Source organism: Alnus glutinosa, chromosome 1, assembly GCF_958979055.1.
Source record: "Alnus glutinosa chromosome 1, dhAlnGlut1.1, whole genome shotgun sequence".
NCBI lineage: Eukaryota > Viridiplantae > Streptophyta > Magnoliopsida > Fagales > Betulaceae > Alnus > Alnus glutinosa.
Genome location: NC_084886.1, coordinates 39,211,266 through 39,234,106, shown reverse-complemented (window position 1 = coordinate 39,234,106; position 22,841 = coordinate 39,211,266). Strand labels below are relative to the sequence as shown.

Below are 22,841 nucleotides of genomic sequence, written 5' to 3'. Positions count from 1 at the left end.
CATGAGGAACAAGATCATATTGAACCTACTCAAACCCCTCAACATGAGGAGGAAGTAGGATTAAGAAGATCTTCTAGAATAATTAGACCAGCAATCTCTAGTGATTATATTGTATACCTCCAAGAGTCTGATTTCGATGTTGGGCCTAAGGATGATCCAAATTCATTTTCACAAGCTATGAGTGGGGAACACTCCACATTATGGTTAAATGCCATGAAGGAAGAAATGGAATCCATAGCTAAAAATCAAGTCTGGGATCTTGTTGACTTACCAGAGAAAGCTGTAGCCATAGGCTGCAAATGGGTTTACAAAACCAAAAGGGATGCTTCTGGTAATGTTGAACGATATAAAGCTAGACTTGTGGCCAAGGGTTTCACACAAAAGGAAGGTATTGATCATCATGAAACCTTCTCTCCAGTATCCAAGAAGGATTCATTTAGGATAATCATGGCATTAGTAGCTCATTTTAATCTAGAACTACATCAAATGGATGTGAAAACAGCTTTTTTGAATGGGGATCTTGAAGAAGAGGTTTACATGAAACAACCTGAAGGTTTTGATAATAACACTCACAAAGCTTGCAACCTAAATAAATCTATTTATGGACTAAAACAAGCCTCCCGTCAATGGTATATTAAATTTCACAAAGTTATTACCTCATTTGGTTTTATTGAGAACTTTGTTGATCAATGTATATACCTTAAGGTCAATGGGAGTAAAGTCATATTTTCAGTCCTATATGTAGATGATATTTTACTTGCAAGTAATGATTTAGGTTTGCTGCATGAAACCAAACAGTTTCTTTCTCAAAATTTTGAAATGAAGGATTTGGGTGAAGCCTCTTATGTCATTGGCATAGAGATTCACAGAGACAGAAAACAGAAAATAGAAAATATTAAAACTGTCTCAAAAGGCCTACATTGAAAAAGTTTTGGAAAGATTTAGAATGAAGAACTGTTCGGCTTCTGTAGCACCTATCATTAAAGGAGACAAATTCAGTAATGATCAATGTCCCCGAAATGCATTGGAACAGGAGCAGATGAAGAACATTCCATATGCATCTGCAATTGGCAGTCTATTGTATGCACAAGTTTGCACTAGACCTGACATTGCGATGGCAGTTGGAATGTTGGGTCGATATCAAAGCAACCCAATAATGAAACATTGGAAAGCTGCAAAGAAAGTCATGTGGTATTTGCAAGGAACAAAGGACTACGGTTTGACATTCAGACACACTGACCATTTGGAGGTGGTTGGGTATTCAGATTCAGATTTTGCTGGATGTGTAGATAGTAGAAAATCTACTTCAGGGTATATCTTTCTCTTGGCTGGAGGGGCTATATCCTGGAGAAGTAACAAGCAAACTATAGTTGCTACATCTACAATGGAAGCAGAATTTATTGCGTACTATGAAGCCACTACACAGGCGCTATGGTTAAGAAATTTTGTTGGTGGTCTCAAAATTGTAGATTCTATAGCGAGACCAATCAAGATCTTCTGCGATAATCGTGCTGCCATATTCTTTTCTAAGAATAATAAAAGTGGAAGCAGAAGTAAGCATATCGACATCAAGTATTTTCGTGTGAGAGAGAACATCAAAAGAAATGAAGTGCTCGTTGAGCATATCAGTACTGAATTGATGATTGCGGATCCTATGACTAAAGGTTTACCGGTAAAGCTGTTTAAAAGTCATGTAGAGCATATGGGACTCATTGATTCATTTTGTACTTAGTTCTTTCTAATTTGTCTATAGACATCAAGTTATTATTAATAAAGTTTGTGCACATTTGTTACATTATCCATGGGGATAAAATTAAAGTTGGACCCGAATAACTTATAGGAAGTTTATTCATAAAGTTTGATTGCCCATATAGTACTCATTTAAGGAATATTTTATATGTAATACATGGAAGGGACGACTTATTATATAAAGTTTTACCGCCATGTTCATGTTTAATATTCTTTATGTGAGTGGGAGGATTTCATGAATGGCTGAAATAAATAAAGCGATAATCATATTGAAGAACCGAACATCTAGGGAATTATATGTGTCATAAGGGCCAAGTGGGAGAATGTAAGAAATTACATATGTGTCCCTTAGACACATTTAATTCATTGTAACGGTTGGAATTTAAATAATTATCATAACGGTAATTATTTAATTTGTAACGGTTGGAATTTTAAATAATTATCATAACGGTAATTATTTAATATAAGGATTGAATATGATTTATTCCACATTAAGTTATATGAAATCGTAACGGTTTAAAACGATTTTTATATTAAATTTTCTGATTTATTCTCCTTGATGGGAGGAGAATAATCAACTATCTATTGATGATGAGGGTCCCTAGCCTACCTATATATAGAGCCCTGTGTATCCATCTATTGGCACACTCATAGACATAGGCCAGAAGAACTCTCTGAATTTTGTTTTTACAGATTTTGGTGTTGTAGAAAACTTCTTCGTTCTTCATCAAGTTTGAACAAAATATGGCTGGAGGTATTTATAATTCCGCTGCTTATTATTTTATAGCATTTTATTTATATATTATGCTTACATCAGCCACCCCCATTTGGCTGGCCTAGGGGTGGCACGGCTGAATGGGGGCGGCCGAGCCACCCCCTAGGCCTAATGGGGGTGGCCAGCCACCCCAAAATGGTCCATGGGGTAACTTAAAAAAAAAAAAAAAAATGTTTTTTTTAGGTATATTGTGTGAAAATTTTCTCTTAGAAACCCATGTGCATCGCACGTCGGTCTATTTCTATCAAGAAAGACAGACTCAAGTAACGGATTGGCAATATTGAAATTTTTTAAAATTTGGTTATGGCACATTGCAAATTTTTGTACTTTGGAGGTAAGCAGGGGCGGAGCCACACTTTGGCTTGGGGGGCCCAAGCCAAAGGTTTCCCCCCCCCCCCCCCCCAAAAAAAAAAAAAATCTAAAATAAAAATAAAAATAATTAAATTTTCCCTTTTTTTAAAAAAAAATTTTAGTTTTGCCCCCCAAGCTTAAAAGCTTGCTCCGCCCCTTGAGGCAAAATTGAAAAAGAGATGAAACATTGTGGAGGGGGTAAAATGTATTTAACCCTATTTATTTATTAAAATCATGTGTAGTAACATATTCATGATCCAACATTATTGACATTCGACCGCATTGAATTATCATTTTGTTACCAAAACCATCTATTCGTTAATTAACCTCGTTAAAAAACTTAAAATGATCCAAAGAGATCTGAGTGTGTCATAGGACTCGAAATGTGGGCAAAAAAGATGGAAACTATTCATTCAAACTCAAGTAAGGACCGTTTGTTTTACTAGTTTTGTTTTAATTTGTTTCTATATTGGTTTGCAGTTTGCTCACAAAACACACGGTCCACACCTTAGTTTGAATGAATAGTTTGTAAGATTTTATCCTCTATATATATATATATATATATATATATATATATATATATATATATATATATATATATATATATATATATATATATATATATGATTTATTATATGATTTATAAGATTGAATAATAAATTGTATATACAGTGTATGATATGGTAATTTAATACATTTAAATTACCTAATGGAATCAAATCAAATCAAATTAATTGCCATTGGCATTAATTTGTAAATTGATATCAAATCAATTTAATTAATTAATTAGCTATTCCTTGATGGGAGGAACAATTACGGTGTATACCAATTTTGAGGGTCCCTGACTTAACTTATAGATAAAGAGCTTGTATAGTCCATCAGTATGGCATTCAGTAGGCATAGTTCAAGATATCTCTTATTATTTTGTTTTCAGAAGTTCTTAGAAACGCTTGAGCAAAAATGGCTAGAGGTAACCCTAAATCATTTCTTTTACTTTCTACTGCGTATTTATTTAGCATAATAATTATGTTTATGCTAACACATGTTATCAGAACCAACTTTATGCCGTTTTGTTCAGCATTAAGTTTTTGTTGATTCTCGGTTTGTGTTGAATCCAGTAGATCTTTTGTGAACATAGTTTATTTAAAATTATGTCTACTATTCACATGCTGTTGAAAAGCATGAAAATTTTGATATGGGTATTTTCTATTTGTATTTACTGTTTTGCCCTTGTGAAACCTACTGTATACTCAAGAAAAACCCACTTTAATATCGTGAAACCACCTTGAAACCCAATAGGTGGTGTTTGGAGATGCATGGTTCTCGGTGGATGGCCGAATCTCTGATTGGGCTCCATATTGGGAGACCTGTTTTGGTTATTCCTGTTGGTTGCTGGCCGACTTTGGCCACTGGCTATTCGACGGCAGCAAGCACGGGAGAGTGCCACATGAGGCTGAGTGGCACCCCCACCCATAAAGATCTTCTACATAATTTTAATTACTACAATCTTCTTCTTTTTTTCTTTTTTTTTTTTTTTTTTTTTTTTTTTGAATAATGAGAGTAGAAACAAAAGTAAGTATATCGATATAAAATATCTCAATACGAGAGAGAGCACTAAGAGACATAAATTGTCTATTGAGCATATAAGTCATGAATTAATGATTGCGGATCACATGACTAAAAGTTTATAGGTAAAGAAAATATAAAGTCATGTGGAGTATATGAAACTCATTAATTCATTTTTTTTTTTCCTAGTTTCTCCTATTTGGTCTATAGACATAAAGTAGTTATTATAAAGTTTTTTTTTTTTTTTGTGCACATTTATTGTTTTTATCCGTGGGGATAAATGAAGTTGGACCCGAATAACTTATAGAAAGTTCATTAATAAAGACTAATTATCCATATGGTACTCATATAAAGACTATTACACATTGTAATATATAGAAGGGATGACATATCATATAATGGTTTTATCGCTATGCTTCATGTGAAACATTTCTTAGTTGAGTGGGGGGGATTCCATAAATTGTTGGCCACATTAAAGAACGTCCTAACACCATGAGAACATGTGTCATAAAGCTCAAGTAGGAGAATGTAAGATTTTATATTCTATAATATGGCCTATATGCTACATGTATATATGCTTTATTATTAAATAATTGTATATGCGGTGTATGGAAAGGTAATTTAATTGTATTAAATTACCTAATGGAATCAAATCAAACTAATTGTCATTGACATTAATTTGTAAATTGATATCAAATCAATTTAATTAATTAATTATTCTTTGATGGGAGGAACAATTATGGTATATACTAATTTTGAGGGTCCCTAACCTAGCCTATAAATAAAGAGTTTGTGTACTCTATCTGTATGACATTCAGTAGACATAGGTTAGAAAATACCTCTTATTATTTTGTTTTCAGAAGTTCTTTGAAACGCTTAAGCAAAGATTGCTGGAGGTAATCCTAGGCCTCGTTTGGTTTGCGGAATGGCCATTCCATTAGGAAAATGAATAGCTATTCCTAAGAATAAAATGTGGTGGAATGGAATAATTATTTCTATTATTTTGTTTGGTAATAACTCACACATTTTAATCGGAGTTCAAAAAAAAAAATACTAAAAAAACCCTACATTATATTACTTTTTTTAAAAGAAAATCAAATTAAAAAAAAAAAACCAAAACAAAAAACAAAAAAAAAAATTGAACTGAACTGGTGGGTGGCCGACCATCCATTGGGGTGGCCGGCCACCCACCGTTGAACTGGAGGTGGCCACAGCCACCTTTGAGTGGCCTCCGGGGGTGGCCACGACCATCCCCGAAGCCCATCAAGGGTGGCCAGGCCACCCTCGATGTACTCTGACAGTGGTCGCGCCACCCCCGATGGACTATGCGTGGCCACCCCCGAATGGCCTATGGGGGTAGCCGCGCTAATGAGAATCAGGAGTGGCCATAGCACCCCCAATATACTTTGACCACCCCCAGAACGCCTCAGTGGTCCCCCCGAGGCATTCCAGGGGTGGTGCGACCACCCCTGGCCAACCACTTTTGGGTTTAGGTTTACTTTTTTTTTTTTTTTTTTCTTTTTTATAAAAAATGAATTTTTTTTTTTTTTAATAAAAAAATGTCGTCTTTACTCCAAGGAATATCTATTTCTCTCATTTTTTTTGAGAGGAATAAGTATTATTCTTCGTAAGGAAATAGTTATTCCATAAAATATACCTCTACCAAACTAAAGAATAGTTATTCTTATGGAATAACCATTTCATTCCAATGGCCTATTCCACGAACCAAGCGAGGCCTAAATCATTTCTTTTACTTTCCACTGCTTATTTGTTTAGCATAATAATTATGTTTATGCTAATATGGTTTCCTTTTTTTTTTTTTTAACCCATTTCGGATTCAAAAAGTCACAAAACCTCTTCTAGCTAGGCAAGTCCTAATCTCTAAATATGGTCCCTAACAAAGTCCTGATCCACAATAATGAACCCATACCCAAAAAAAAAAAAAAAAAAAAAAAAAAAGAAAAAAAGAAAGAGAGAGAAGATGTCCAACATCATTAAATTTTTAAAACAACACCAACCTTGCATTAAAATAAAAAACTAGCTACATATAGAAACTATAAGCTAGGACACGAAAATACAAACTAAACAGTAGAACAACTAAAAAAACAAGTTGGGCCAAGGTAGTTACCTTCTTAGAAGCAAAATAACTAAGAACACATCTTCTCCACCAAAGCACTATCTCTCACACACTCTAAGGAAAAATTGACTGGAAAGGGGGTCGAAATAGGCGGAAGGAGAGTGGTATTTATAGGCCTAAACGTCGACAGATAAAGATGAGCTGCTTTTACACAGTTCTACCACCAGTCGAACATTCGGTCGACTTTTGGTGAACTTTCGGTGTATTGTTTATCTAGTGGTCTTAGGATTTTATCTAATGTTCGGCTTCTTCTTTGATTAAACGTTCGATGTACTTTCTAACATAAGATCTGATCACTTGAGCTGCGTTACAGGTCGTATAGGATTTAAAAAAGGATTGCAAAAATTGGTGTCATATGGCCAATTAATTGACGATGCCTACATTATGCTAAAATATTTTCAACAGTGGGGGGTGTCCCACGTTAGACAGTAGGCAAATGGACCTACTCATATGCTAGCAAAGATCACACTCTCTGTCGGAGAAGAAGTGGTCTGTATAGAGGATGCCCCTCAATGTGTTAATGATATTGTAATAGTTGTACGTTGTGCGCAAGTTTTTTCTCATCGATGAATGAAATGCGTGAATGATTTTAAAAAAAATCCATATTACCGTGGTTTTCTACAAATAATAAATAAGAAAAATGATGCGTCAAGAAATTAAAGTTTTTGTTTTTTTTTTTTAAAAAAATAATATGTAAAATATGGAATTAATGAATGAGTAAGACAAATCTAAATGGGAATTTTCAATTATTAATACATTCACAAGCCTGCATTGTTTATGCGAAAACAAATACTTGTAACTTGTAAGTCAGTAAGTGTGCCGTAAATGAAACTAAAAACATAAAGTAGCAACATCTAACGTCATCAAATGGTCAAAATCAAACCCAACAAATAGCATTGAAAAATTGTCATAACAAAACTCTCACATAGTCTTAACTTTTCTTATATAAGCATAACAATATCTAATAATAATAATAATAATAATAATAATAATAAAACAAAAAATAAAATATAAAGGAGAAGATGATCGATTTTCACCGAGAAACGATGGCGAAGCGAAAAGGAAAAATGAACCATTGAACCTCCTAATTAGCTTCTCGAATAAGCTAGCTATTTATTCTTCGGGAGCAAGGAGTGTGGGTTAGTTTGGGCAAATGTTAATTTGATGTCATGTTTTGTATTGAAAAGGGTTTTATGGGTTTATGCAATTTGATTAAGAGCATTAATTTTATTCGATTAGGAGAAATAAAAATCTTTTTCAAGGTAAGGGGAATGTGGGATACCCGTTTCTCTACAAGAGAATCCACATTTCCAGCAAAATAAAGTTGGGAAAAAATCCAAATACCCACAAGCATCTGGATTTTTTTTACTTAAATACAACCAAACCTAATCTTTTAGGGTCGTCGTCCCAACCAAACGGCTTTTACAAGCATCATGATCTTCTCCGTTTCATGATATAGATTAAATTTTACGGATCTAATGGTATATATGTTACTGTGTGCTTCACATCATTAAAAAATTTTAAACGACGTAGCTCAATATACATCATTAGATTCAAAAATAAAAAATAAAAAAAAAAATCTGAACCATAAAATAAATCGTCTTCATTTTATTTGTACAAGTATTGAGGGTTTATCTAGCTAACACAATCATATTATTTGATTAATCGTGCACTGAAAATTTCTCTCTAGTTTTTTTTTTTTTTTTTTTTTTGAAAAAAAATCTTGCTTTAATTAGTAAATAATTATGAGTCTAAAGACTAATAACTTGGTAATTATTGGAACAGAATTATTTAAAGTTGTAAATAGGCATAGTTTACCGGTTTCTTTCACGAGTAGAACTTTTCTTGGATTTGAGCCCATTAGGGCTTCTGGGTTTACCAGTAAATTAGCTCAGGCCATGAACCTATCCATGTTAAAGAGTTCTTCCGCATCTGGATTAAGTTCTCCATAGAGAAATATATAGGCCTGCTTATTAATTTGTCCATGGAGAAAAGTAATTAAGGAAATAAAAACCCCCCATCTAGACGACAACAAAGAAATTATTAAGAACACAAGAAGTCATATATATATGGGACATGTACCATGCACGTGTATGGTGATCGATCAGTGACGACTACTTGGAGTACTCCATCCTTTATACTTTCTGATTTGTACGTGACTTCACATCGATCGCCTCTCAATCGACCAAGTTTCTCCATTTATGCATGGTACGTAAATGCAAGCAAAATTAAAACTAATTAATCAGTTCATTTTCCCTTGTGGAAAATGTGCGTTTAATTATATAATTTCCAGGCTTTTCACCTAATCAAGTGGTGAAACTTTTTAATTAGGTTAATGTCAACTCAGTCACATGCATGCATGTTGATGTGCCCAGCTGGAACCCTCTTCTTCACATGACCATATATAATATGCCTCCTTTTAATCACATGCAGTTTGAACACATATCCACGGCCTTTCTAAACTATGCATGGCATGTTTAACTCGATATGGGAAATCGATTTAATGATCATCCACGATCGATGTGAATCCTTTCGATCTATCACCTAACATCGAAAGCAGCTTTGGAACAAAGCCCTAATGCCCTAATCTATATATAGAACAGTGGATCATATGATTTGCAATGTACAGTACGTACTGCTATATATTGCAAATATATTCAGTACGTACGCGTGAGACTATATATATATATATGTTAGTATATAACACATGCATGATTAGTAAGGAAATCTCATATATAAATTAAGTCTATTTCTAAGTACTTAATCCCTTAAAAAAAGGGTGAAAAATATATATAAGCTGTTATTGGGATGAAATTAAACAAAAATAAATAAATAAAATGAATTAATTCATTAATGATTTGTCGGTAAAACTCGAGCTATTCATGAATGCATGATTTGTTGTTGGGTTATAATTGGGTTAATTAAGAACAATTTTTTTTAGAGAGAGAGAGAGATTCAAAGATGCTTCAGGAAGGGCAACAAATCACTCCGCGCCGACACCATTATCACTACTTTAATTAAGTTATTCTTAGAGCAACACATGCAATTGATCAGTTCAACCTAGAATTAATTGCACGTAAAATTATATAAATTTTTGGTAAGTACAACTCATTCTTAAAAATTGGTTTGAAATGGGAGGGTGTCCAACAGCCACATGTTTAATGTTAGGAAAATCTTCCCTAATAATTTCGGATCTTTCATCAATTTTATAAAAAAAGTATCCAAATTTTAAAAAATGTTAATTTATGGTATCCATCTTTCAATTTTTTATTTATTTTTTAGTTTCAATCTTCTGTTAGAATTTTCAGTTAAATTCTGTCAAAATTTTCAAAATACTCTTATGTTTTTTTTTTTTTTTTTTTAAAAAAATTATAAATTTTTTGAAAGATTCATCATTCGAGCATAAATATTTTTGCAAATTTCGTTAAATTCTGACCAACACTTAAATCCTAACAATTTTTTTCTTTTTTTCTAAAAAAAATATGAGGGGTATTTTGAGAATTTCGACAAGATTTAATAAAAAATTATAACGAATAAGTGAAATTGGAAAAAAAAAAATTGAAAGATGGATACTCTAAATTGATATTTTTTTAAAATTAAATATATTTTTTACAAAAATAATGAAAAATCATGAGTTATAAGTGAAGGACTCCTCACACCATTAAACCGTAATTCATGTGCTGGCTAGCATATCGAAACGCCTGAAGTGAAGTGGCCTCTCCAAAATATGGGTAATACCGGGGAGAAGGAAAATTTCCGGATTTCATCCGGAAATTTGGCTGTACAGTGGTATTCTTGTAATTATTTATAATTACAAGAATGCCACTGTACAACCAAATTTCCGGATGAAATCCGGAATTTTTCCTTCTCCGCTCCCAAAATATTGCACCGATTTCTTCTTGAATTCAGCCCAGGGAATCATAAAAATAAAAATAAAAAGCCAACTTTTTCCGTGCAAAGCTATTAGCATGACATGCTTAATTAATTAATCATAAATCTCAAGTTTCAAGGTCTTGATCTACCCCCAGCGATTGTAGGAAGCCCTTAATTAATGGCCGCTCTACATAGAAATCGTTGAATCTGTATGTGTTCACTTGAGAATCTATGTGGTCCAAATTCTACTTGGCCCCTATTATTTTATTTATTTATTTTTTTTTAAATTGATATTTATCAGCTGATTCTAACGGAGTATACCCTTTCTTTTAGGGTACCGTGGCAGTACTTATAAGTTTCTGTTTTTTTTTTAAAAATCTTTTTTAAACGAGCAGAATTAAAGATTGACGAGCACTGCTTCTAAGAATTGATCAACAGACTAATGTTACATCAACTCAATAGAATTAGATGAGATAAAGATCATGTAATATGTAATATTATTCAATTGATATTTAATTACTTGAATATTGGAATGAAATAATGCTATATATATTACACATCCATCTTACTAAACTGTTGTGATAGTGTCCAACAACTATTAAAAAAATTAACGACTAATGAATATATACTAATACATGAGGCCAATAAAATTGTGATGGGACGTAAGCTAGAATGAGTTTTTGTGCCACTTTCATTTTCATAATGCGATGGAAGTCCATTTGGTTGGAGGGACAATTAATTGAATTCTAAATTACAAATAATTAAACTTTCTTAAGTGGTTTGTCTACGTACGGTGACCCTTTAATTTACACCATTTTCAATTTCCATTTTCTTTTATTTATGAACTCTTCCTGTTGGATTAACAAAAAATATAATTAATCTCTCTTAAAAAATAAAAGGTATCATGCCTTTTAAAAACTTTTTTGCTTGGCTCAAAAAAATTAAAACAAGATGAGATCTGCTAGACAAAAAGTTTAGGGAACATGAGCTAAAGGTCTCCAAGTACCACCATTCAAATTTATTAATATCACGAAACTTTGGAGCTTTTTTTCGAGGATAGGGCATTGGGTCATTAATTGTCATATGTGAAATGACATTATCTTTTACGATTCATTTGAGGGATTAATTAGATGGATAAATACAATTAATTGCAGATAATATTAATGTACAATATAATGTACGTTCTCGCTATATAGGCAAGCCATGAGACGTACGTTTCATCCTCTGTCATCGAAGCGCCATCTCTGCCTAAACACATGCATGCCCATACATATCCACATGCGTGTTAATTTTATTTTCTTGTAAGCCCGTACATATCCACATGCGTACATGTGCAGGCATAATATTGCTCTTAGGATCTGTATATATGCAAGAACATCGATCTTATGATCAAGCTCTAGGCATAAGAAGTTGATCCATGCAATATCTTTTAAGCTTTTTGATGGGCTATATCTATATGCAGGATCGGAGTGGGAAGAAACATTTGCAAGAATATATATATATGTTACAATATTATAAAAAAGAAAAAAAAAATCGAAAAGAAAAGAGATCGAAGAGAAGAGATCGATCCTTGCAACTAGCATCTATTATTTTACTATATATATATAAAACTTTAATTGGACCAACATGCATGGAGATTGGTAAAGAGTACATTAATTAGACAAAGAAAAGACAAGAAAACACGTACGTAGTGATGAAACAAAGTAGTGTATTTAGAATCTGTGCCGTTAAAATCCTAAAATTGTGTATTCCTTACTGGCTTCCTTCCCCAAAATCTGTTTTTCAATTTTCAAAATCCTTTTCGTCTTTGAGAAAACCGAGACCTTCCTCACGTACATTTGACTAGTGTTTGGTCCGGCGCGCATCGCTACCAGCTACTACTAGTCTTTCCCACCAAGTCTTTGGCTTTTAGAGATTCTCTTTCCCAGTCTGTCTTGTAGACCACCACCAAGATGGAGACCGCACATGCAATTTGAGCTGCTAAAAGCCCATAACACAGACCCACAAACCCTAGCTTCCAAACAAAGGCTAAAACGATGGCAACCGGTGCACCCACCAAATAAAACGCATAAAAGTTGATCCCTGCCCCAACACCTGGCCTTGCGCTTCCTCTCAGAATCCCACAACTTGTAGTTTGTGGGCAGTTTGCTAACTCGCAAACTCCAATTATAGGTAGAACACTCATGGTTAGCTCCAGAACATCGCTATCATTTGTGAACACTCTTCCCCACGATTGTCTCCCTAGAGTGGTCCACAACAACCCCACTAACGAGCTCACCATGGCCAATCCTATTGCCACCATTGTTGCCAGACGGGCCCTCTCCGGCCGCCTCGCGCCGAGCTCGTTCCCTACGCGGGTCGACACCGATGCGCTCAGCGCTGTCGGTAATGTGTACATGAGAGAGGTGGTTTGTATTACTATGGCGGATGCCGCAAGCGCCACGCGAGGATTGTGAAGGTAGCCGGCTAGAATTGTCATGAACTCGTACCACCACCACTCCAAACAAACGGCGAGACAGCTTGGTATGGCGAGTCCAAGCAGCTTACCCCATTCCTCACCTGGCGAAGACGAAAGTTGCGTTAAGAGTGGCATACACAAAGGCGGCTCCTCAGCGGCGCGGGTGTACAAAATGTAACCCGCGAGGAAGAAGAGCGTATTGAAATTGGTTACAAAAGTGGAAATTGCTATTCCTTGGACTCCGAGACGAAGAGTGAAGGCTAAGAAGATTGTGATTGGAATGTGTAGAATGATTGCTAACAAACTGGACCACATCAAAGGCCACGTTGTGCCTTTACTACGCAGATAGATTCGAAGAGGATGAAGGAGGCTATTGGCAAAGAGATCCGGGATGGCAAAGCGGCAGTATAGGGTGGCGACACGTGTTATATCTGGGTTTTGGTGGAGGATAAGCATGAGGGGTTCGAGGTTAATCCATAGTAGGGCGATGGAGAATGAAGCGACGAGTAAGAGAAGAATTGTTCTTTGTAAAGTAAGAGAGAGCATGGAGAAGTTTCGTGAACCGAAGGCCTGGCTGCAAAGGGGCTCCATGCCCATGGCCAGCCCTGAGAGGATTGAGTAGCCGGTGATGTTAGTGAAGCCAATGGCTAAAGCGCCGCCTGCGAGCTCTAGGCTTCCCAGCCTTCCCATGCAAACGACCAAGATCATGTTTTTGAGGTACCCCAGAAAGCTCATGGCTGCTACAGGGAAGCCTATGTCTGTCATTCTCTTTAGTTCATCCACCGCCTGCAGATAAAATGAAAAAAAAAAAAAAAAATTGTGTGAAGAGGGATATTCTCTCTCTCTCTAATATATTTAATTGATGAAAACGTTTTGTAGGAATCGTAAGATTTTGTACGTACCTCTTGCACTGTCGGGTACTTTTCGGGTGTCTCTGCCGCAACCATATTTGTTTCTTTTGGGATAGACTTGCGTTTTGAGTATCTCAGAGCAATATTTGGAGATATGTAGAGGGATATATATATATTGACGGTGGATCTCCTTTTGCCAACAACACACAGTCACACACGCGCAGAGAGAGAGAGAGCGAGAGAGAGAGAGAGAGAGAGAGCAAAGTGATCAGTGTTTGAAACGAGTGTGAAGAATTTTATATAACGGGCAGAAATGGTGGGGGATCGAACCTTTTTTATATACATGAAAAGTGGTGATTAATTAATTGCATATATTTTATAGCATTGCCTTTTTTCTTTTTTTATAAAACTCAAAATTAAAGAATTGTTGAGTGAAATGTCATGTCGCCGTTTAAAAAAAAAAATTAAAAAAAAAAAACCAAAAAAAAAAAAAAAAAAACTAGAAGAAATGTAGAGTACTGATCATGCATGGAAAAGCTAGAAGCTCATAAATCAAATCTTGTTAAACTGTTAATTAAAGGGTACTATGATACTGAATCGTTGCAGAGCATGCCACAGAATATCAGTACTCCTTCGATCATTTTTCTTGTCATTTTCTAAAATAGTTGGAAACATATCTATTACTCTTCCGAAAAAAATCATACATATACGGTATACTAGCTAGCTGAATCTTTCTTCACGTGATTGTGAGGACCATCATTATTTGGTGCCTTTTATATTGTTTGTGATTGGTCAATAAAGTTCTACTGTGCTTCTGGCCTTATTATGCGTCACCTTAACTTACCACATTATTTTAAGTGTTTGATCAAGAAGATCGAAGTACGTATTTTCGTGAGGATTAAAGACAATTGTTTAACCATCACTTAAAAAAAAAAAAAAAGTAATTTGGTTGATGAGAAAATGTTTTCTCAGCAACTAAAATTAACAAACCCCCAAATTCCACAGCAACCCCAATCCCACAACCGAGTCATTCTTGCTCCCTTCGCTAAACCTCAGCACGGGGTACTTACACATGGTGGCCGTGCCAAGCCTTGAGGTGGCGCGCCAGGTCCTTCAGGTCCAAGACAACTTCTTCTCCAACCATCCGGCCACCATAGCCATCAGCTACCCCACCAATATTGGTCATGCCGATCGACATGGTCTTCACTCGATCACTACTGTCCTTTCCAGCACCAAATGCGGAAGCTTTGTGTCATGAAGCTTTTGGGTCGTCCCCTCAAGACGGCAACCTCTGGCTCGTTCACCAAGATTCACAGGCCCTACCAGTAGCTACTACAGCCAATGAAGCACCGTGGGTCAAACCACCGTGACCACCATTCACGCCCGGTGCACTGTTGCTCTCACCACTCTCTTCAGCAAGCGAATCCTCTCCAGCCACCGGAACATAACCGATGTCTGCAACAGCTTGCTCAACGGGTTGGCAAGGAGATGAAGACGAGTAGGTGTTGGGATCAGATAAACGATTTTGGAAAGAGGAATAAGTTTTTGATTAGAGAAATTGGTGTTGGAACTCGTAGGGTTCTAAGGAACTTCAAACCAGAGAAGGCATGGGCTTAGGGTTGTAAGCGAGCAGAGATAGGCTTGGATGAGCTTGGCTTCGGATCGATTCGTTTATTAAATGAGTAGAGCTTGAACGAAAAATTTAAACTCATATAAATTTAGGTTCGACTCATATAAGCTCAACTCAATTCGTATAGGTTTGTATAATTTCATTTGTATTATTTTTAATTTTGTAACGAGAACGTGTGTTAATATTTTTTTTTAAAAAAAATGTTCTTCATAATGTAATATATATATAAATTGAATTATTGTAATTGTGAGTCTGAATATAGATATAAGTGCATTTGCGTGTATATAGTCAGATCGATACGACAGGGCTGAACCCTAGCTGTTACTCCTTTTATAATTAAGGTGAAAAGTCGGCGTCGACGTACGTAGTCCAAATCCAATTAGGAATTGAATTCCACGTCAGCTACGTACCAAAGTGAACGTGACTTGAGAATTCAAGCTATAGTCAGATCGATACGACAGTGTTTTGTTTTGCTGTTGCTGTTTTTTTTTCAGAGTGTGTTCCATGTATGTTTGCTCTGAAAAGCTAGAGCTTAGGTAGATGTTAGTTACTAGACTGCTGTAACTGTTGTTCCAGCTAAATGCTGGAGTGCATTGTATATGTTAATTCTTGCATTTGTTTATGAAATCACTTATTCATCTAAAAATAATAATAAGGAACAATTGCTTATACGAATTACTAGCTTTTATATATATATATATATATATATATAGGGTTAAAGTGTAAATTTATAAGGGGAAACTTCATTTACCATTTTCATGATATTTTATCACTTTTGCAATCACAACTCCAAAGTTTAAAAACTCTAAATGTAAAGTATCCTAATTTTAAAACTTTGAAATGCTACTATTACTGTTAGAGTTTATGATTAAATCAGATGATATTTGTTGGGGAAATTATCATTCCTCGAAGCCTAAGCAAGCCCATGATCGAGCTCATGGGCCCAGTCGGTTCATCCGGCCCAAAGCAAGGGTCAGGAAGACCCGGTCGGTCATCACAGTCTCAGAACATCATTGTCCTAGGAACACAAGGAGAACATACGGAATGCCCACATCCAGTTGGTCCCAGGAATGGATTTCTCGGGACTACCATGAGGTGATATGGACAGAGTATGTTGCAATTCTTATCCTGATATATATTACAGTTGGGATTTATGGGATAGGCTCGATCTATAATTCCCTGGGAAGATGCCGGAGGGACTCTATTCAGGATTTTCCGGGATGATCTTATCCCACAAGATATAGGATAAGATCTCTATTCCGATTCAGCTAAAGACTAGTCCTACCCGAACTGGACTCCCTTGAAGATGTCTAATCCCACACAATCTGGGGATTAGACTTCTAATTGAATTATATCAGAGCACTCCGACTATATCAGAACTACATGCCTATAAATAGGACACGATCACAGGGATCAAAGCTTTCTGATCTCTCTGATATTTAAGTACTCTCATATTCTCAAATATTTGTCTATTAAATCTGACTTCGGCATTGGAGTGAGACCTCATCGGCACACTGGAAAAGCTTCTTATTGTTTTGCAAGTGTTGGAAAGAATGTATCAAAAAGCAATACGTCGACAAACTAGAAACTGTAGTGATTCCTTTCAATTGTCAAATAAATCGAACTAATTTAGTCCTTTTATAGTTTCAAATGATTATCACTTATGGCTAATGACCTTGTAAATACAGACGTTGACTGTGATCCGACAGATCTTCGATCTCCAGATGCATGGTGATTCTGTACAAATGGGAACAGATCCATTTAATTGAATAATTTCTCGTTTGGGTGGCCTTGCTAAAGCATAGGATACATGGAGATTTTGTACAAATGGGAACAGATCCAGTTAATTGAATAATTTCTCGTTTGGGTGGCCTTGCTAAAGCATAGGATCCAGGTATTTTATATATTATTATTATTTATTATTTATTTTATTTTATTTTCAAAACAAATGGACATTTAGAGATATTAACACGTTTAGACAAACCACGAACAACTCTGTCACTCTCTCTCGTACTTTAAGATGGTCAGCAAATTATATATTTGGCTTTCTAAATTTTTAAAAATGTATGATCAGATTAAATTTTACAAATTAAACACTGTATATGTTGTAGCATGATTAATATGTTTTTTAATACAAATCTCAGGTATATATAATTCATGCAACTTTAAAAATCGACTTGTAATGAGAGGGTGTACGTCTAATAATTTATATGGTTAAAATTGCACTTAAACCACGTAGAACACTTAAAGAACATAATATAACATCACGCTCTACAACTGACATTCACACTTAAGCCCGCGAGCTAGGTACGTGGGGCTTGCTATACCAAATTATACAAACTTCAAATATAATTCACAATTGAAAACCGACTTACAAAGGAGAAGCTAAGATGTCAAAAAACTTATATACACATGATTAAGGTTGCACTTAAGCCATGTGTGACACTTAGCATCATAACATTAATTGTCATGTCATTTAGTATTTTTAAATAACGTGACATTATATACACCGTTAGATTCAATAAAACAAAATTTTAACCACAAAATTGTTCTTGAAAGTCATATTCAGTATAACAAAGGGTTATTGTTTAATGCAAGGAAATTAATAAAAACAACCGTTAATTGTCCGCAAGCTAGAATAAATAAAATGTTTAGGGTACTACAACTTTTAATATAAGTATAACTACCTTACAAACTAACGTAATGGTATATGTAATATTTATCACGTATGTACGTCAACTACTAAATAATTATATTTAAATTGCTTAAATTTTGAACTACAAAACCGAATTAAAGTCAGATTATGTAAATAGCAAATGTAATTGTTTTCCTAGACCTAAACCCAAAAAAAAAAAAGAAAAAGAAAAAAAAAAGGTTATATATATAGAAGAATGTGGAATCTAGAATAGGTAGGATCCATTAATGGAGTTTGCATCGGCTTCACAATATTCCATGGATGGTGAAAATCACTGGAAGCATGTGCATGGCATCCACTTGCCTAACTCCTTTTTTTTTCTGGATTCTTCTTCCCTCTTAATCTGCCCTATGAGGGAGGTCACTTATTGATTCTCCCCATTTTAATAAACAAGTGGAATCCTTTGAGCTGGAGAGTGGAGATCGATCATTGGATTTGCCTTGCTAGCGTGCGTGCTTAAAAGCCTTTGCGAATTAGACTCAGATTCGCTGGCCAACGATGAAATTGTCCAATTCTAGCTAAAAGACACCCCCTAACATGCACCTTTAATCCACCAAACTGTCACAATTACGATATGATATATATATATATATATATATATATATATATATATATATATATATATATATATATATATATATATATATATATATATATTAGAAGCCAAACACTCGCCCTAATTTGGAGCTTAGTGCTAATTAAAGGCCACCAGAATGAGCGGGACTGAGTGATTTAGATTTCACAGTACACCAATTAAGACCTGCTAACATGCTAATAATATATTATTACCCAAAACTCATGCCCCAAAGCTACTCAATTTTCGGTCCAAATTATCATTTCATAACAAGTTTGCAATCACTTAATGGCTAATGGCCTAATAGGTATACAATATTACCCTAGATACCCTCTTTTTTCCTTAAATTCTTTTTTTTTTTCCAACTCCATCCCGGTGAAGACCGAAGTGCTACACTCGGATTTTGACAATGTCTTTTCTGCTTCAGCTTCAGCTTCTTTTCGGTGATCATCGTTGTTTCATGGCGGGGTGTAGATGGATTTGAACCTCTTGAGGTTCTTACACTTGTGTATTTAAGGTTGGTAAACCTTTTGTGGTTTGCTATTCTTTTTGCTTTAGAAACCGCTTTGTGATGTTATTTGTTTGGTCCATTTCTTATTATTGTTTGTTTATTTGTTATGCTATTTTTTCGTTTTTAGTATGTTGTAATGGAGGCCACTCCTTTTCAATATTTTGATCACTTGGAACCCTTTTTGTATTTGATTTAAAAATAAAAAAATAAAAAATAAATGTCGATCAACCCATAGGCAATTGGGCATCAATTAGAGCAACGGGACAAAGCACCTTAGTGGGCTTAAGTCTAGATAAATTTTAAGCCCATTTTATTTGAACGTTGGTCGAAAAAGAGTACTATAGGGTCGGGGGCTTAATTATGCCAAGCATTTAGGCCTTATATATTATATATAGATTGGGTTAGGCCGGGGGAGCAAGGTGGAACGTGTTGCCAAACAGTCTCCTTTAGCAACGCTAATCCATACGTCATGTGTACTTCAATTTGCCACCTCACTTTCCATCAAGCATCGTTCTCAATGCGGGCCCATGCCCTATCACTTCTAATCGTCCACGTGTCCCGGAAAGCCCCCTCATCTTTCAAAAAATTTCCATCCCTGAACTGTCAATTAATTCTCCGTTGGGACCCATGGGAAGTCAGGCGCCATTAGATTTGTGAGGGATAGGACAAAAAGAGGGCCCCCTGAAAGTCTCCGTAGATAAAGATTTCATCACACGTGTTGACAGGATCCCTATGAATAATAAGTAGCATTAATTGTTTCGAGGCTGTAGCCTCTGCTAGTTTTTTCTTTTGTTTTTTTCTCTAACTAAGCTTGGTTCAAACAAACTACACAAAAGGCTGTTTGGCATATGCTTTCATTTAATTAAATTACTTTACTTGAGGAGTCTTATATTTATGTTTTAATATAATATGAATTTGACATGCAATGTAATGACTCATTTAATTAAATGAATCGGATTAGGGTTGACTTATATAGTACTTATATGTATACTTCAACATGACATGATCTCGACATGCAAATACGAATTTTCACCCCTAATACCAGGTACATATAAAGCTTGTCCTTCGATTAGACCGAGGCCTATGGTCTGTTTGTATATGTGTGTTTGCCAGGTGTTTTGCATTTTTTATTTGAAAAAGTGTTTTACATAAGGGTGTAAACTCGAAGCTGGTTCCTGGTTATTGGGTAATAACCGGAAACCGGCTTCAGAATCGGTTATCTGAACCGGGTACCCAATAACCAAGAACCGGCTTCCGAATCAGTTATCTGAACTGGGTAGTATTTTTTTTTGTTCAAAAAAAAAAAAACTACTTTTTAACCCTATTTTAAGTATTGGGCATACTTTTGTTTAACTTCATTTAAACTTTTTTTTGCTTTATTTAAACGTTTTAGCCCAACTATTAAGATATTAGGCCTAATTCAATCAAGAAATTTCAATTATTGTAACAAATAATTCCTAGTTTCTCATTTGTGCCATCGTATAGATTTATTTCATCCCATCATCATTCAACCACTAACAAAATGAATCCAAATTTCAATTACTATAACAAAGAATTCCTGATTTCTAATTTGTGTCATCCTGTTTGGCTGTAAGCTAGGACACATACATTATGCAAATTTGAGGATTGGTTCCACCTCAACAAAAACATGCATCCTCTGCAAAAATTTCAAACACCAGATCAAAACAGATCAAGATTTATAATATTAAATCTTGTTTATTTATGCTTCTGTGTATGTGATGTTAGAAAAATATCTATTTTTTATGTACTCAAGCACCTTATCAAAACGGAAAGTATTCAAAGTACGAGATTTAAAGATATCTAAAAACAAACATAATAGAAAGTATTCAAAGTATCAAAACATATTTAAAATTGAACCAGATTTAAAGAACAAAAATTAATAAGATCTGTATAGATTTAAAACCATAAAACCAATAAAGCCATTAAAGAACAAAAATTAACAAGAACAACATACCTAACCGTTTGCTAGACTGCTTCTTTTGCTCATTCTACTTCAAAAATCACAAGATCTGTAGAGAAACAGAGAAAGACGAAGTCAATAAGGGTGAGAAAGAATCGAAAGATCAAAGACAAAGGCCGATTCAAAAATCACCAAATTTGTTGTGGGCAATAGTGGAGAGCGTGACAGAAGAAGAACTAATTAAAAAGAAGAAGTAAGAGCGTGCTGCGTGACAGTGGAGAGCCGAGAGCGTTTCAGATTTTGTGAAGAAGAAGAAGTAGGCTGTAGGCGGCGAGAAGAGAAAAGAAAAACAGAAAATGGAAATAGGAAAGGGTTAAGGGGCGTGTTTAGGGAGCGTGCTGCGTTACAGTGGAGAGCCGAGAGCGTTTCAGATTTTGTGAAGAAGAAGAAGTAGGCTGTGGGCAGCGAGAAGAGAAAAGAAAAACAAAAAATGGAAATAGGAAAGGGTTAAGGGGCGTGTTTAGGGTAAAGGATAGGGGTAATTTTTTAATTTTTTTTTTAATATATTATACATCTAGAGCCGGTTACTCGATTATAACCGGATGTATAGAAAACTAATACCTGGCTCCAGCTCCAGGTACCAAACCAATTTCCCAAATTTTCGATTAGTACCCGGAGCTAATTTTCCAGCCGGTTACATATAACAGGTTCAGAATTACACCCATATTTTACATGAAATGTTAGGAATTATTAAATATTGGCAAACTTTTTCTCTTAGATATTTTGTGTACGTGGCATTCACCTATGCAAGAGTCTAGGGCGGAATAAATTTTCGAAGCAATACTACAAAGGATTTAATTAGTGTTGCCTAGGAAATGTCTTTTCGCGAGTAAATATTTAATATCAAAGTACGTATGATTTCATTCGTCGTTTTTTTTTTTTTTTTTTTTTTTTTTTTTTTTTTTTTAACGAAATATCTGATTTGTATTTAATTGATCAAAGAATATAAAGCTAGCATAAAATTTTACAAAATTATAATTACATGCCATGAGGTTACACAGTCCTATATACAAACAAAATTCTTACAATAAAGTCCTATCTAACGAGTATCTATAACTTGCATCTTCCGTTAACCCACATACAAAAATAGTTAACGAACAGATCTACTTCGAGCATAATAGATCTAAGACAAAGGGTAGCTAAATATCTTAGAAAAATTATTTAAATCGACTGTAGGAAATAACCCTTCACACCGAACTATCCAGGCCGTGAGAGATAACCCCTCTCACCTTACTAACCTTTATCTCATAAATTGCCTATAAAGGTAGATCTAAAGAGAATAAAACTCTTATTCAAATCAAAAATACAACCAGCAAACAGCAGTAGTGGTCAGGGAAGAGATGAATGGTATAGTACGGAGGTAGATGAATAGATAGACGGATACGTAACGGAAATGTCAAAATTGTTGATTTGATCAAAGAATACCTACAAACAAATGGAAAAACCAGAATGGGAGGAGGAGGGAAGGAGCATAGAGTAGAAAGGGAAAGAGAAAGGACGAGGAATCAAATATGCTCTATCCTCCTCACAGATCTATTTTTTAAAATGTGATGAAAGTCTAAAGTTCAAACTTTTTATTCTTGATTTCATTCCTTGCTTATTTTTTTAGGAAAAACGCAATTTTAGTTGAGAAGCCGCTACCATTGATGATAGTGGCAAAATCCAAATAAGTTTTATAATTAAGAATGTT

The 22,841-nt window shown here is 35.0% G+C and overlaps 1 protein-coding gene across 1 annotated transcript; it reads right to left on the bottom strand.

Moving 5' to 3' along the window:
• Positions 1–12,035: 12,035 nt before the first annotated feature.
• LOC133858882 (protein DETOXIFICATION 55-like) lies at positions 12,036–13,974 on the bottom strand. The gene is made up of 2 exons (XM_062294335.1): positions 13,812–13,974; positions 12,036–13,695 (listed from the first exon to the last, which is right to left on the bottom strand). The coding sequence occupies exons 1-2, from the start codon at positions 13,854–13,856 to the stop codon at positions 12,319–12,321; spliced, it is 1,422 nt and encodes a 473-aa protein (XP_062150319.1). The 5' UTR covers positions 13,857–13,974; the 3' UTR covers positions 12,036–12,318.
• Between the last annotated feature and the right edge of the window lie 8,867 nt (positions 13,975–22,841).

Excerpts from the sequence above, each read along its gene's own strand:
- LOC133858882 (XM_062294335.1), bottom strand. The coding sequence starts at position 13,856 with ATGGTTGCGGCAGAGACACCCGAAAAGTACCCGACAGTGCAAGAG. Across the intron at positions 13,696-13,811 it reads AGTACCCGACAGTGCAAGAG|GCGGTGGATGAACTAAAGAG; the intron begins GTACGTACAAAA and ends TTTTATCTGCAG.